The 14179-nt window shown below is 51.9% G+C and overlaps 1 protein-coding gene across 3 annotated transcripts in view; it reads left to right on the plus strand.

Moving 5' to 3' along the window:
• The window catches only part of Tbc1d22a (TBC1 domain family member 22A), a 311077-nt gene that overhangs the window by 96679 nt on the left and 200219 nt on the right, over positions 1-14179 (plus strand). For all 3 annotated transcript variants that reach the window (XM_046429244.2, XM_046429243.2, XM_046429242.2), the window contains exons 5-7: positions 784-854; positions 7146-7274; positions 10339-10401. In XM_046429244.2, coding sequence (XP_046285200.1) covers positions 784-854; positions 7146-7274; positions 10339-10401 — 263 coding nt within the window. The remainder of the gene's footprint in view (positions 1-783; positions 855-7145; positions 7275-10338; positions 10402-14179) is intronic.

Below are 14179 nucleotides of genomic sequence, written 5' to 3' on the forward strand. Positions count from 1 at the left end.
TGGACTCTGTGGAGTTGGACAGGTGTGAATCTCCTGCACATTGACCCCCTGCTCTGGCTGCTCAGGGCATATGAAAGGGGCATCATGTGGATGCAGAACTGGCATGTCTGTTGCCCTCACCTGTGGCCCTGAGTGCTCTGTCCTGGCTGAGGCCCCTGTTTCTGGCCTGACTCTGGCCCCACTCCTGCTCCTGACTCTCCTCATCTGTGAGTGTTGTAGAAGCGTCTCTGGTGAGGGTCAGTCTGTCCTGGCTGTGTACAGTATGGCTATGCCTTTTTAATGCTATGCGAAAACAAGCTTATCTCCAAGAAGCAAATTCTGTCAAAACCATACTAAGAAAGCCACTGTGTGCAGGTGCCTAAAAGTGAGAGGTGGGGTGCTACAGGGAAGGGAGAGGAGACAGGGAGCCCTCTAAGGGGATCAGCTTGGGGTGAGGTGGGGCCGGGGAAGGGGGCGAGGAGAGGTAGGAGGCTGGTGTGCAGGTCTTCAATGACCACACAGTGGGAGGACGGGCCTGTCCTGTCCAGGGCAGCTCCAGGGATGCTCAGGTGTGACTTGCAAACACATCCTCTTCAGGACATGAGTGCATAAAAGTGGCGTGTGTGTGTGACCAAGAACAGTGGTGACACCCTTGCTCTGGCATGTCGAGAACAGCAGAGCCCTGAGCTCCTCCCTCCCAGGGCTGCTCCCTGCCCTGTGCACACAGGTGGGATAGTTAAGCACGGGGAGGTCTTGACCCTTTGTAAACCCTGTTTTTCCTTGTTCCTTTTTTTTTGTCAACAGAGGAATTACGGAAGCTGAGCTGGTCCGGAATCCCTAAGCCAGTTCGTCCAATTACGTGGAAGCTTCTCTCAGTAAGTCTCTGCCGCCCGCCTGCTCAGCCACTTCGTCTCCTCCCGAGGCACGCTGCCCAGCTGGCCGAAGCATGGCCCTCACGTGTCCACCACAGGCCTGCTGCAGCTGTACATGGCATAGGGCTTTGCTCTGCTAGGTGGTATTGTCCAGTCCTTGCCCAATCTGAAGGTTGAGTTGACCAGGCTGGCAGGACGCGAGGAGGGAATGGCAGTATGTCTTTTCTCTGATTTTCATTTTGTAAAAATTCATCATCATCTGCTCCATCATGCGATGTGGCGAATCATCTGTGGTGCAGATGATTCAGCTCTGAGAACTCTAAACAGCAGTGGGTTTCCCCGAGTGTTTCCTTTTAAGTGTTAGTAATGCTATTAGGCCCCCCCCCCCCCCAAGCCGATGTTAGGAGGAGTTCATGTTCTGGAGTGAAGACTGGTGTCCCACCCTCAGCTGGCTCCATGGTACCCGAGCTGAGGCCCTTCTGCAACAGTCGGACTGCTCGTCCTTCTCCGGCTCAAGGCAGCAAGTCTGTGTGTGTGGGGCCCTGCCCAGAGCTTCAGAGCAGTTTCCAGTCAGCTTCCTTCTGTTTTCCTTTTTTATTGTTTTTGGAGATAAGTCAATAGGGAACTCTAAGTGTCTACTCTAAATTGGGTCTGACTTTCAGTGTTTAAAAGACTCTTTCTTGCTAATGAGTCTTAATAAATTTGCAGCTTAGTACCTCATAATCCTAAATGCAGATGCAGCTCTGAACAGTGAATATTTATTGATTAAATATTCTCTTGCAATTAAAATTAGACCTGCTGTGATTGCTTATATTTTTGTTTTGTCTTTTTTATTTGAAGGTGTATATCCAGTTTTCCAAATACCTTCCAAGAGAGGTTATCAGCTCTTCAGATTAGTTTGTGGCAAGTTCTTATGAAAACACCTTGAATATCCTTATTGCCACTTAGTGTTTATCAAGGACATGCTCCCTGGGGGGTGTCATGGGAGTTGTTGTGTACTGCATTGTCCTTTAGCTCTGTGCGGGTTGTGGTTTGATTCCCTGATCCTTTGAGCTGTGCACTGGGCGTCAGTTGGCAGAGGAGCAGCAGCAGCAGATGTCGGTGGTCGCACCCTGTCAGTGGGTGTGGGAGGGCAGTAGATGTGGGGGTCTGTCCACGGAAATCTGGGCAGTGTAGACCAGAGAAAACCTAGGTTTTCGTAGGCACAGCTACTTAACTGTCACTGATTCGGACACAGCTTCCACTAGGAGAAAGTCGGGGTGCACCCTCGTGGTGGGGCAGATCCAGTGCAGCCTGGGGTGACGGGTTGTTGGATGTGTAGGACTCAAGTGACTGTCAAGAGCAGGGGATCCGGTGGTGGGTCAGTGTGAGTGCGTAGGGCCAGCCTCCTGGGCAAGGAGACATCACAGCGTAAGCTCTGAGGCCACTGCAGATTTGCAGAAATGTGCAGGGAGGGAAGACTCATTGGCAGAAGGGACAGAGATGGACAGGATAGTTCTCAGGCCTCTTTTGGGCCTAAAGTGACAGCTGAGAACAAGGTAGGTGTCAGGTTGGGAAGGGGCATGGTTCTAGAGGAGCACAGGCTCTCAAGAATGCAGGCAAGGCTTCTGGGACAGTGGGGTGCCTATGTGGCATCTCAGAGGCATGCCAGTGTGGCTTGGGTGAGGGAGACAGGGAGCTCATGAGACTTAGGGGTGTGGTTAGGTGGACAGCAAAGGCTGAGGCAAGCTGCCCAGTTCAGGTACCAGCAGGAGGCAAGGTGATGGGATCCAGGATAGTGGAACTTGGAGGAGGCGAAGTGCATCATTGTCCCCCAAATCCTGAAGGTTGCCTGGGCTTTATCCTAAAGGATTTGAGCCCGGAGTAATGAGGCTGTTTCTGGAAGGTGAAGCTTTGGAATGTCCTTTCATTGATTCATCCAGTCGTTTGGTGGAGATTTGCTGAGGTCTGGATGTCCGGGAACTGGGTTGGGTGCTGGGGAACATCAGGAGGGAAAAAGATCAAGTCCTGGCTGCCCTGGGGCCTGTAGAGCAGAGCAGGAGTGCCACCATTTTGTTCCTCAGGCTGGCCCAAAGTCTTCCTGCACAGAAGGGTGTCCCTTCCTGCAGGACCTATTTCTGTGTCCGTAGCACACTGCTCGACCTGCATCTGCTCCTTTATTCCTTTATTGAGTGCTCAATGCATGCCAGACTAGACACACATGGGCTCCCACAGAAACAGAATACAGTCCCCTGGGCCCTGAGCAGGTGATGCCCTCACCACGCAGTCTGGACTAGTGTGTGGCAGCGGGGAGCTGTGTTGGGGGGCAAGGGGAGGCTGCTCCCTACTGGGTCTTGGGAGGGGTTAGAGTTCGGACAGGTCCACTGAGGAGGGCTGAGAAGGGAGTCGAGTAGCTGAAGGCCTCAGTTGTGGTCTTACAGAATGGAACAGGAGGCCCAGTGTGTTGGTTGTGCCTCTGCTGAGAATGAGTCCCAGGTGCAGTGTGCTGCCTGGATTCAGGTGCCCTGGAAGGGAGCCCACCCTATGGCTGAGGGGTGCTTGTCAGCTGTGGCAGTGGGCAGGTGGAGGGGATCAGAACTGTTGCAGTGTTGATCAGGAACCTCCTCTGACCTTCCCATAGGCACAGTCAGACTAAGCACCATTTGGGGCCTGTGGACGATGTTAGTTACTCCTGATTTAGCAAGCGGCTCTCACATATCTGCCTGAAAGGGCTCTTGCAGATCTGGGATCACAAGGATATTTTGGAGAGTTCTGGGGGGAGAACCTAGCAAACAAATCGAATCTGTAGAAGTCTAGAGAATGGGTCTTTCCCAGGCAATCTGTCTCTTGGTCATTCCCTGAATCCCAAGGATTCAGCCTAGCTTCCTGTTTCCCTGGGAGCCGTCATAGACCCTGTCATCTGGGTTATGAAACAGTGGAATCTGGGTTAGGTCCAGGTGTCAGGTGTGCACCAACTCCTGCGTGCTGTGAGCTAGGTGTCTGCAGTGCACCTGCCCCAGAGTGGGCAAGCGTCAGGTCTGGGAGAACTTGGCAGGTTCTTGACCTGTGGTTCTTCCATTCTGTTTGCGTGTCAGTATTACCTAGGAGCACAGGAAACACTGATACCTAGGCTCCCAGGGCTGCTCACGTGTCCAGGGTTAGAGACCACTGTTCCAGGCACCCAGACTCCACCGAGGAAGACAGGACCAGAGCGCATGAGCTGGCTGAGAGCTGGGCTCTGTCAGCCATGTGGCCCCACTGAGGACAGCATACACTAGGTCTGTGATGCCTGGCTGAGGGCCAGGCTGGGCGGTGCAGGGGTGTTTGGGGGAGCAGGGGTAGGTGAGTGAGACTGGCTGGGAGCCCTGCGCAGGTTGTCTGGATGGCCAGTGAGTGGGTGGGGTGGCATCGGTCAATCCCAAGCACTCAGTCCTGCTCTTCCATGGGGCCCTTCCATGGGACAGGGCTGTGCTGGGAGGGCCAGGGCACTGGCCAGAGGCTCTGCATGCCCAGGTGGCAGCGGTCAACCCCAAGCACTCAGTCCTGCCAGGACTTAGAGCTGAAGGGGCACATGGAGTCAAGAAGAATCATGAAGAAGTTACATATGTCCACTTCAGAAAGGTAGGGGACCAAAGCTGTATTGGACTATGACCTCCTTCGAGGCCTGACATACGAATGACCTTTGCTCATCATGTCTGCCTTGGTCATTAGCACCATCCTGGTATTCATGGAGGAGCGCAGTTTTATTGAATCAATGGAAATGTGGCTTCAGCAGAGAATGCATGGCTTCTGTATTTTTTAAGGAAGTCACAGGTGTGCTCTGTCTGGAGCATGCCACTGAATCTCCAAAGCTTCAGTCATGCTGTTTAGTGTTTGAATCCCATGCAAGCAGTGTAGCACCTTTTCACACACTAGTGCTGTAGAGAATCATATTTTTTCTCTTTTTAAATGTTTCAGAAACATTTAACAGAAAAGTAATTAAGCATTTAACATTTATGCTATTGAGTGTGATAGTTATAAATGACAAGTGCAGCTCCATGTCATCTTACCTCCTTTCTGTATGTTGAGGCAGGTTTGCACATGGACATGGTGGGAGGGGACAAGTGGATTTTTGTGTCCCTGGAACAATTTAGGATATAAGTGTGTGCATGCATTGTTTTACATTTATGATTAGTGTTTTTATAGCATGGTAATACAGCAATTAAGTTTTCTGTAGTTCTGTCATTTAGAATTCATTGCATACTCAAATATATTTCATTTGCATAATTTCTAGTCTGCCTTAATTATGGAGAGGCTCAACTTGCTCATGTATGTTCCTTCAGGAATGGGCTGTCAGGAGGATGCGGAGTTTGTTGCCTGTGCTCTCATGATAATGCACTTGCCTTTCAGAATCTGTGTTTTCGAAGTCAAGTTAGAATTTGGGGCACAGGAAGTGGTTCTCAGAGTGTTTGGTCACATCCTCTGTGGATCATCTGCACCCGACTCCCCATAACTACCCGGTGGCCTATGACTTGCCCCACAGGCGACCCTAGCTGAGCACAGGGGCTGGGCTCTGGCCTGTTCATGTGGCCTCCTAAGCTGAGAGGAGTGGGGATGACCTTCTACCTGAGAAGGACCGAAGGAGGACTGAGTCGCGCCTTGTGGCCAGGCGCCCCTTAGTTAGCTGTGGCCTTGTGGTACAGGCAGGGAGCAGGGGTCTTAGGTAACTGTTGCTCTCAGAGAGAGGCTGCAGACCTGAAATAGCGTGAGGGGAAGATGGCTGTGGGTGAAGGCTGAGGCCCAGGACTGCCATCTGTGACATTACAAAGGAGCATCTGCCACCAGCTCTGCCAATGCCCCACCCTCACCATTTGGGGCCCTTCCATGGGGCAGGGCTGTGCTGGGCAGGTCAGGGCACTGCCCAGGGGCTCTGCGTGCCCAGGACTGTGGGGACCAGTGGGTGATACTTGGGCGGCTGGTGTAGATGCTGTCCTGGCGCTGTTGTGACGCACTGCACTCTTTGTGGTGCTGCTGACCCTCCTCTGTCAGCACAGAGCTGCCAGGTGGGAGGGCTTGCGCCTCCCCAGGTGAGGGTATAGAGCACTCCCCTCTATGCGCTGCCGGCCTAGGGGAGCTTCCTTGGTGCCGGGCTGTCCTGCTGTGCCATCACCACAACCTGCAGCAGGGCTCCGTGGGAACAGTGCATCAAGAACCTTGAGGGCACCCATAGCCCTTTGAGTGCCAGTTTGCTTGCAGGAGTGTTCTCAGGAGACAGCGTTGCTGATGTGGACACTGGACTGCTGGAAGTAATGAGCGAGATTTGAGCCTGGGCCGGGCTGTGGGGTTACTGTCTTGGAGCAGGGTGGTCTTGCTGTCTCAGCCTGGGTCAGGGGGCCCGCCCACAGCTTGCATCGCTGTCACTGCAGCAGAATAGCTGCCATGCACAGTGTCCCCTTAGTGTCTCATGTATAGAAGTAGCGGGCTGTGGTGGCCGGCCCTGTTGTGGAAACGCCACCCTGATTTTAAAGTGAACTCTGTGAGCCAGGAGTGTTGGTTGGGTAAAAGGAAATTTTCCTGCAGTGGACATGAAAAGGACTAATCGTAAAGATTAATAAATTGAGCGTCGTTAGCCCGAGGCCCCGCACAGGCCCAGCTGCTCTCCGAGGGACCCTCAGGGCCCGGAGGAGGAGTCACAGAACTGTATTTAAAATGTGGCACATTTTAAATTCATAAATTGTATGTCAATGATGTTAATCCAAGATGTAGAAAAAAGGCTACCAAGAACATCAAACCCCAAGCAGTCTGGCCCTGGAGTCAGGGCTCTTGTGACCACTTGGACCGCGTGGCATTTGCTGATTTTGAGTTCAGCCCAATTTTTGTATCATGACTGCAGCTGCTGAGAGCCCAGGAGTCTGGAAAGTAGGTGCAATTTGCGCAGCGCCAGTTCCTCACACACTCGGGTGTGTGTGCACGGGTGTGGCGTGATATGGGTGTGAGACCCCACAGGCTCCTAGCTCCTCAAGGTGTCGGAGGCATTGGAGAAGGGCTCATGGCTCCTCCAGCCCTGCTTTAGGAGAGCTCAGACCCATCCTGGTGTGGAGCTTCCCTGGCTCTGGGGATGAATCAGGGCCACGGCCCTGGCTAGCGGACTGGCTGGGGCTCACAGGGACGGAGGGTATTGCCTTCCTCTCTGCCTGTGGCTCTTCACACAGTCCCTCCCTTTTGCGTCAGGTTCAGAGCGCAAGGCCATTTGAGATGTGAGTCTTTTTACTCACACTTAATTGAGACCCTCAATGATAGCGACCCTCTGTATACGTTTGTCTTTTCCTCACCCAGGGTTACCTTCCTGCCAATGTGGACCGAAGACCTGCCACTCTCCAGAGAAAACAGAAAGAATATTTTGCTTTCGTCGAGCACTATTATGACTCCAGGAATGACGAAGCTCACCAGGACACGTACAGACAGGTGGGAGCTCCTTTCTTCTTCCCCATATCCCTCGAAGCATTGGATCTGGTGACATTCTGTCTGGGGAAATGTTTGTTTGTTTTCTAATAAGCAGATGCCTCTTGAAAACAGTAATGGCCAGTTTCCTCTGATGGCAGGGTTGCTTGCTCCAGCTCTGGCTACAAAAGTAAAAAGGTGCTGGGGATTGAACCCACTGGGGCCTTTGCATGCTGGGCAGGTGGTCTGCTTCTGAGCCCCACCCCAGCCCTTTTAAAAAGGGTGTTTTTAATTGGAGTCATAAAATAGAGTCTTTGATCCAGATAGTGGTGCCTGCCAGCTCTGCCCTAGGGTGATGGTGGGTGTTTTGTGTCTCGGTGGGCTGCTGCCTGAGAGGTAAGACTGCTCCTGAAGGGCCATACTGGGCCCTGATCCAGGTGGCACCCAGACAGGGACCCCACCGTCAGGGGTGGAGCTACTGCCCCGCCAGTAGGCCTAGTGGCCCTTGTCTGTGGTACTGGAGGGTGAGATATGGGCAGATGAGAGAGATATTAATCAGCCATATTAAATAATCAGGTATATTAATTGCAGGGGCTGGGGTGCACAGTTTAGTGCACATCCAAAAGTGTAGCCAGTTTATCATTTTGCTATTTAGTTTGATAAAAAAATGGGTATAATTACATTTTTTTGTGCAGTCAGTTCTTGGATGATATGCATCATGGGAAAACATTTAACATTGATTTATAATTCACAGCACATCTGGAATTTGCTGTCAGAATGGCTGTTTGAGGACTTTATAATTCTTACTCTTTTTGTAAAATGTGGAAGTTCAGAATGGCAGTCCTCAGTTGGTTCCATTGTCTGAGCCTGTGGTCAAGGCCTGGTCTCCCCGAGGCCACTCCTGGCTGGTGGAGCTGGGCTGTGTCTCTCCTGGCACAAGAGTGATACCCATGTCTCTCACCAGTGTGGTGTGGATCATCAGAACCATTTGAAGACAGGTCTGGCCTCAGTCAAGGTTCTAAGGCTGAGTGGATTCTTGGGGAGCATCCCCACATGAACAGGATGGTGGAGGCCGGGGAGGGGCTATGGCTGAAGAGTGAGGCCCTGGAGGCCAAGCAGGGAGGCACTACCAGCCCCTCCTGTACACCCGCACTGCCTGCTCATTCTAGTCGCTCTTGGCCACTCTGGGCTTCTACTCAGTGACTCTTGAGTTGCTGACTGAATACAGATTGTGTTGGGCAGGGGATTCCTGGTTCATTTTTCAGCTTCCCTGGTTTTAGGAAATGGATAAAGTTGGTATTGTTCTGATCATGTTTTCATTATATTTTTATTCAAGAAAAAGAATCATAAAGAGTGCCAGTGGCCTGTCCTTGCAGGACTTACCAGGCGGGTTTGTTGTGAGCATGGAAGGGAATGTTGGTCGCACGCATCGTTGCTTATTTACTGTGTTAGATAATGAAAGACCCCTTATTATTTTGAATTCCCCAAACTTTTCCCCATTAATAGACAGGGAGCAGCACTGTGTGGTGTGGCAGGTTGTCCTGTCTTCTCTGTTGCCCGGATGATGGGTGACTCTTGGTGCTGCAGCCTGTGGGTGCCATGGCCTGCCTTCCTGCTTCAGCAGGGCAGCAGGAAGTGGTGGCCTGGCACGTCCAAGGTCTGCTAGTGTGTGTCACGGCCACCTGGCACTGGTCAGACTGAAAAGTCCACCTGTGTGCCTCTCCCTCCCTGCTTAGCTCTGCAGCCCCCACCGCTTGCCCAGCCTTTGCTTGTGGGGAGTGGGCGGGGTATGGAAGGGCGCACGCAGCCCATCCACCTGCTTTGTGGGGTTCCCTCCTCTAGCATGGGCAGGGTATGGGGTCTGATGTATGCACTGCTGCTGGTGGCCCACAGGAAGGTGGGCCTTGCTGGCCCTGGGCATGCAGAGGCAGGCCAGACCTGGTTTCTGTCCCGTTGGAGCCTGTGGAGCTCATTCCAGGGATGACCACAGGACTGCCATGCCAGGAGCAATGCACTGAGGATGGCCCTTGGGCTGCCCCGCCAGCAGGCCTAGTGGCCCTTGTCTCTGCCCACACCTGGGCCCTGTGTGTGGCCAGCTGCTCCTCTGTGTGGACTGTCCCCTCCCGGTGCTGCTGTCTACACGTCTCTTCCTGTGTGTCACTGACTCATGGCCTCTCAGCTCGATGTTGATCTTTACCAGTCACCTCCTGAAGGGCGTGGAGCCAGCCCACCGGAAGAGGCAGAACCTAGAGCCTGAATGGTGTATGCAGGGCACAGGCCAGTCAGTGATGCCCAGGCTCCAGCATGCTGGCACCCTCCGCGGGCCTGGGCAGGAAGGCTGGAGTGCAGCTCAGCAGTGGGATCGCTCTGTGTAGGACGTGCGCGCCTTCCCTCTTTTACCCTGGCGAGACAGGAGTGATGGCTGGAGGCTGATGTGGGATGCTGGAGCCAGTCGATGACACCAGCTCTGCTAAGTGTTCCTGTCTGGTGGCTTCTTGAACCCGCAGCATCCTCCTCTTCAGTGTCAGGCATGTTGCTGCGACTTTGGTCAGATGGTGACCAGGCAGGACTCCGACACTGGCAGAGACTTCCAAATGCTTCCCTTGAAAATGTCCTAGATTCCCCAAGGACCTTGTGAAGAGGAGGAAAATGTGGCCTAGGTTCCAGAAAGGGACTATCGCAGCTGAAGTCTGCACACTATTGATACACTTGAATCACTCTGTGTCAGACACTGAAAATCAATGTTTACTAATTGCTATGGATCATGTTACTTAAGAGCTGAGGCCTGCTCTGTTCCTGCTCACGCAGCTTCTGATGTGAGTTGGGCAGGAGTCGGGCAAGTCCATCATCTGGAGTGGATGTGCCCTGGTCAGGTGGAATGAGCTTTTGACTTCCTCCCCTCTGGAGGACTCAGCAACTCTGGATAGCACCCTTAGAGGGAAGACTCGGCAGTGCCGAGCTAACACCCTTGCAGAGGGCAGATGAAGAGGCCAGGTGGCTGAGTCTCTGAGCATGGCACCTTTAATCATGATGTAATGTGGTGTCTGTGGTCCTCCAAAGTAAGCCTGTCTTTCTCCTGCACCTCCAGATCCACATAGACATCCCTCGGATGAGCCCAGAAGCACTGATCCTGCAGCCCAAGGTGACAGAGGTAAGAGGAGCCTGGCTGGGTGTTTCTCTGTGCTGTCTGTGACTTGATGCTCACTCTGCTTGCAGGACAGTGGGTACATGTGGGGGGCTTCAGCCCATCAGCACGTGTGGGCAGCCAGTTTCTGGGGATTTGGCCTGGTGGGCACAATTGTTGATAGGAATGACTAATTGTTCCTAAGATGTCTTTCTTGTGTAATAGTGACACATACAAAAGGACGTGTGTGACAGGCATGCCTGTATGGGTATGAACTCTTTACCCCTCCTGAATCTAGGAGCTGGAGCCTGCTGCTGTTGACCACTGTGTCTGCGCTCTTGCCTCTGACTGCAGGTGTTGGGCTGCTTCTTCGTGCTCATCCCTCTCCTGGCCTTGACATCCATTCTCCTTCACAGGTGCAACCTAGGAGAGCGGCGTGTCACTGAGTGTGGTGTCCTTTGGAGTTTGGTGTTCTTTTTGCAGCCCTGGCTCTGCAGCTTGCTCTCTTCTCTGGTGGTTTGTAGGATGCAGCCCACCTGTGGTACCTAGTTGGGTAATGTTTGCTGTTTGAACATCCCACACTTTCTTTTGCCTTTTTCCTTTTGATAGACATAGTGGTTGTTTATAATTGTGTGCTTTTAGAACAGCATTGCTGGCACCTTCCTGTCCATCATGCAAATGTGCACAGGCAAGGATTTTTCTAAGGCGTTTGAGAGGCACACAGTTGTGAGGTTGGGTGTGTGTCGGTTACACTTTGAAGAGAGTGTCAGCATGGTTCCTGGCAGGGTGGGGGGGGGCCCTCTGCCACCAGAGTCACCTGCAGAGTGTTGGAGTTCCTGGAATTCTAGGTCCTGGATGACCTTTTGTTTGTTGTTTGATACCAGGGATTGATCCTAGAGGTGTTTAACCATGGAGCACATCCCCAGCAAATTTTTTTAAAAAAATTTTTATTTTGAGACAGGGTTTCATTAAGTGGCTGAGGCCGGCTTTGAACTTGTTGTCCTCCTGCTTCAGCTTCCTGAGCTGCTGGGATGACAGGTGTGTGCCACGGTGCCCGGCTCCCTTGATGACTCTTGATGTGGCCAGGCCTCTCAGTATGTGTTTCTCTATTGGATAATCTTATCATGCTCCTGGTTTTCTCTTCTCTGGTTACTAATTGTGCCAGGCATCTCCCCATATGTTTCCAAGTGTTCTCTTATTCTGGGAAATGATTGTTCTGTTTTTGCCTATTTTTCTTCTGGGTTGTTGGCCTAATTTGTTGCTGGCAGTTGATCTTTGTGTGTCTGGACCCCTCATTGCAGGTTTCTATTGCAGATACCTTCCTCCGTGTTGGCCATGTCTCACTTTGTTCTTGAGGGCAGATAATGCTGGGAAGTTCTTACTTTCCCTGGGGTTGAACCTGTCACTGACCTGCTTTGCTAAGCCTTTTCCTGCACATACGTCATAAAGATGTCATCCCGTTTTTTTCCATCTAGGAGTCCTGCCTTTCATAGCTCTGTGTTTCATTGATCTGTAGTTGACAGCTGTGTGCATGAGACGAGTCAGTTCCAGCACCAGATGTGGACTCCAGCTTGTCTCTCTGTGTTGATGGTTTCTGCTGTATGTCGTTGTCACATTCACATAGATTTCTTCTGTGGCCTCTGTTTTGTCCTATACTCAGCTGGCTTTAGGTCTGCATGCCCCACCCTGTTAGCTGCCATGGCTTTGGGACGTCTTGGCATTGGTGGGGTGCACATGCCTCTTCCTCCTCCTTGGCGGGGATGGGGCAGCTCGCTCTTTGCTCTTCCACTCAAGCCTTGGAGTCAGATTGCCAAGGTGTGCCTGTGTTTGAGGTCTCTTTGATTTGTGGTTGGCATTGCATGGATTCTCTGGATTTGTTTGGAAGAGTTGGCATCTTTATGAGGTTTAGTTTCCCTTTTTTATGAGCATATTAGTTTCCTTTTAGGCCATTTTAATGCCTTTCAATGCAGTTTAAAATTTTTTTCAATAGTCTCATCAGCTTTATTAGATTTATTCCACATTATCATATATTTTTTGCTGCTAAACTCAGTGGTATCTCTATAATAAAATTAGAATTTTTTCATTGTTTTAAATACTTTGTTTTGCATCTCGACTTTGCTAATAAATACACTTTTGATGTTGGTGGCCTGTCGGCGTGGTGTGCCTGTCAGAGGAAATTCCAGGGTTGTCAGGGCAGGAGTGCAGGACGCAGAGCAGAGGGGTTTCCCCAGGAGCACTGCGTCCTTTGCCCCAGCGTGCTCCTGGTGTCTGAGAATGGATCGTGACCGCTTTGCTGCTTAAGTGTTTTAATGAAAGTAGACAGCGTGGATTGTCTGTGAGTATCTCTTCCTTCCTCGGTGCCTCCCTTGCAGGCTTCTTGTCCTGAGTGTTGATCCAGCCTCACTGCCCCTTGGTGTCAGTTGGGCTTCTTGTCATGACTCTTGGGGCCTCGACCCTATAGGTTTGGAAGGCCTCCCCTGGCAGTGGTCTCAGCTCCCGTGCCCTCCTCTGGGGGTATGGAAGTGCCCTAGGTTTGTGCTCAGCCAGGCTGCAGGACTGAGCAGGGCCACGTAAGCTGGGCAGATGGGTTCTAGTGGGGAGGCAGGCCCAGGGTGGATGTGCTGGCCGATGTGCTGGCCAGGCGACTTGAGCGCAGCCTTGTGTGGGGAGACAGGATGGTGAAAAAGAGGCTTTAGGAAAAGTATTGAAATGCTGGTCTTGTGTTGGCAGTAGGCAAAGTCGAATCATGATTTCTGGCATGGTAACGGTAAGGTTTAGACGGGTCTGCAAAATGATAGCAAATCCATAACAAGAGTGGCTTCACAAGACAGAGGTTTATCGCTGTCTCCGGTACTGGCCCTTCGCCAGCGATTTGGTTGTTTCTCTCTGCTTGGCTGTAACCTCAGGGTCCAAGTTGGCTGCCTAGTGCTCTTCATCACATTTCACTCTATTGGCAGGGAAGTCCGGTAAGACACGGGTGGAGAAGGGCATCTGCCTCCCTTTGCAATCATATACGTTGCTCCTGGGGCTTCTGCTCAGTATCCTTACTGGCTTCTTGTAGTGACACAGTGATCCTCAGCTGTACAGGAACCAGGGAAATGTAAGTTTGGCTCTAGTTGTCATGGGCACACTTGAGCTTGGGCCCTACCTGGTCAAGGAGGATTTCTGGCCTGGGCATTCCTCCCAGCCTGCCCATCCATTTGGTTGTTTGCTTGGCCTTCTTTTTCTCCTCCTCTTCCTTTCTTCCACTTCTCCTTTCTCCTCTCTCCCCTCCTTTCCCCTTCCCCTCTCCTCTTTTTCCTCCTGTCAGCTTTGATGAAGTCTGATTTACACACAGTGAAACTTGCCAGTTGGTGCGCAGTGAGTTCTGTTGCCCCCTGTGAGCAGGAGTGTAACCACCCCCAGCTCACACCGAAGGGTGATTGCACTGCCCTGACAGTTTCTTCCTGTTCCTCTGCTCTCAGTCTCTCTCCACCCACTGCCCTGGCAGCTGCTGATCCGCTTTCTGTCTCCAGAGCTTTGCTGACATATGGAATTTCACTTTTTTTTTTTGGTGCTGGGGAGTGAACTCCGGGGGTACTTAACCACCAAGCCACATCCCCAGCACTTTTTTATTTTTTAGAGACAGGGTCTTGCTGAGTTGCCTAGGGCCTTGCTAAATTGCTGAGGCTGGCTTTGAACGTGTGATTCTACTGCCTTAGCCTCCTGAGTTGCCCGGATGACAGGCATGTGCCACCGGAGCCTGGCTTGAGGCACGGATTTCACGTGAGTGGACTCACACACGCTGAGGACTTCGCTAACCTAG

The sequence above is a fragment of the Marmota monax genome, unplaced genomic scaffold (genome assembly GCF_021218885.2).
Source record: "Marmota monax isolate L192 unplaced genomic scaffold, Marmota_monax_Labrador192_F-V1.1 WCK01_AAM20220418_F8-fsc00051, whole genome shotgun sequence".
Classification (NCBI taxonomy): Eukaryota; Metazoa; Chordata; class Mammalia; order Rodentia; family Sciuridae; genus Marmota; species Marmota monax.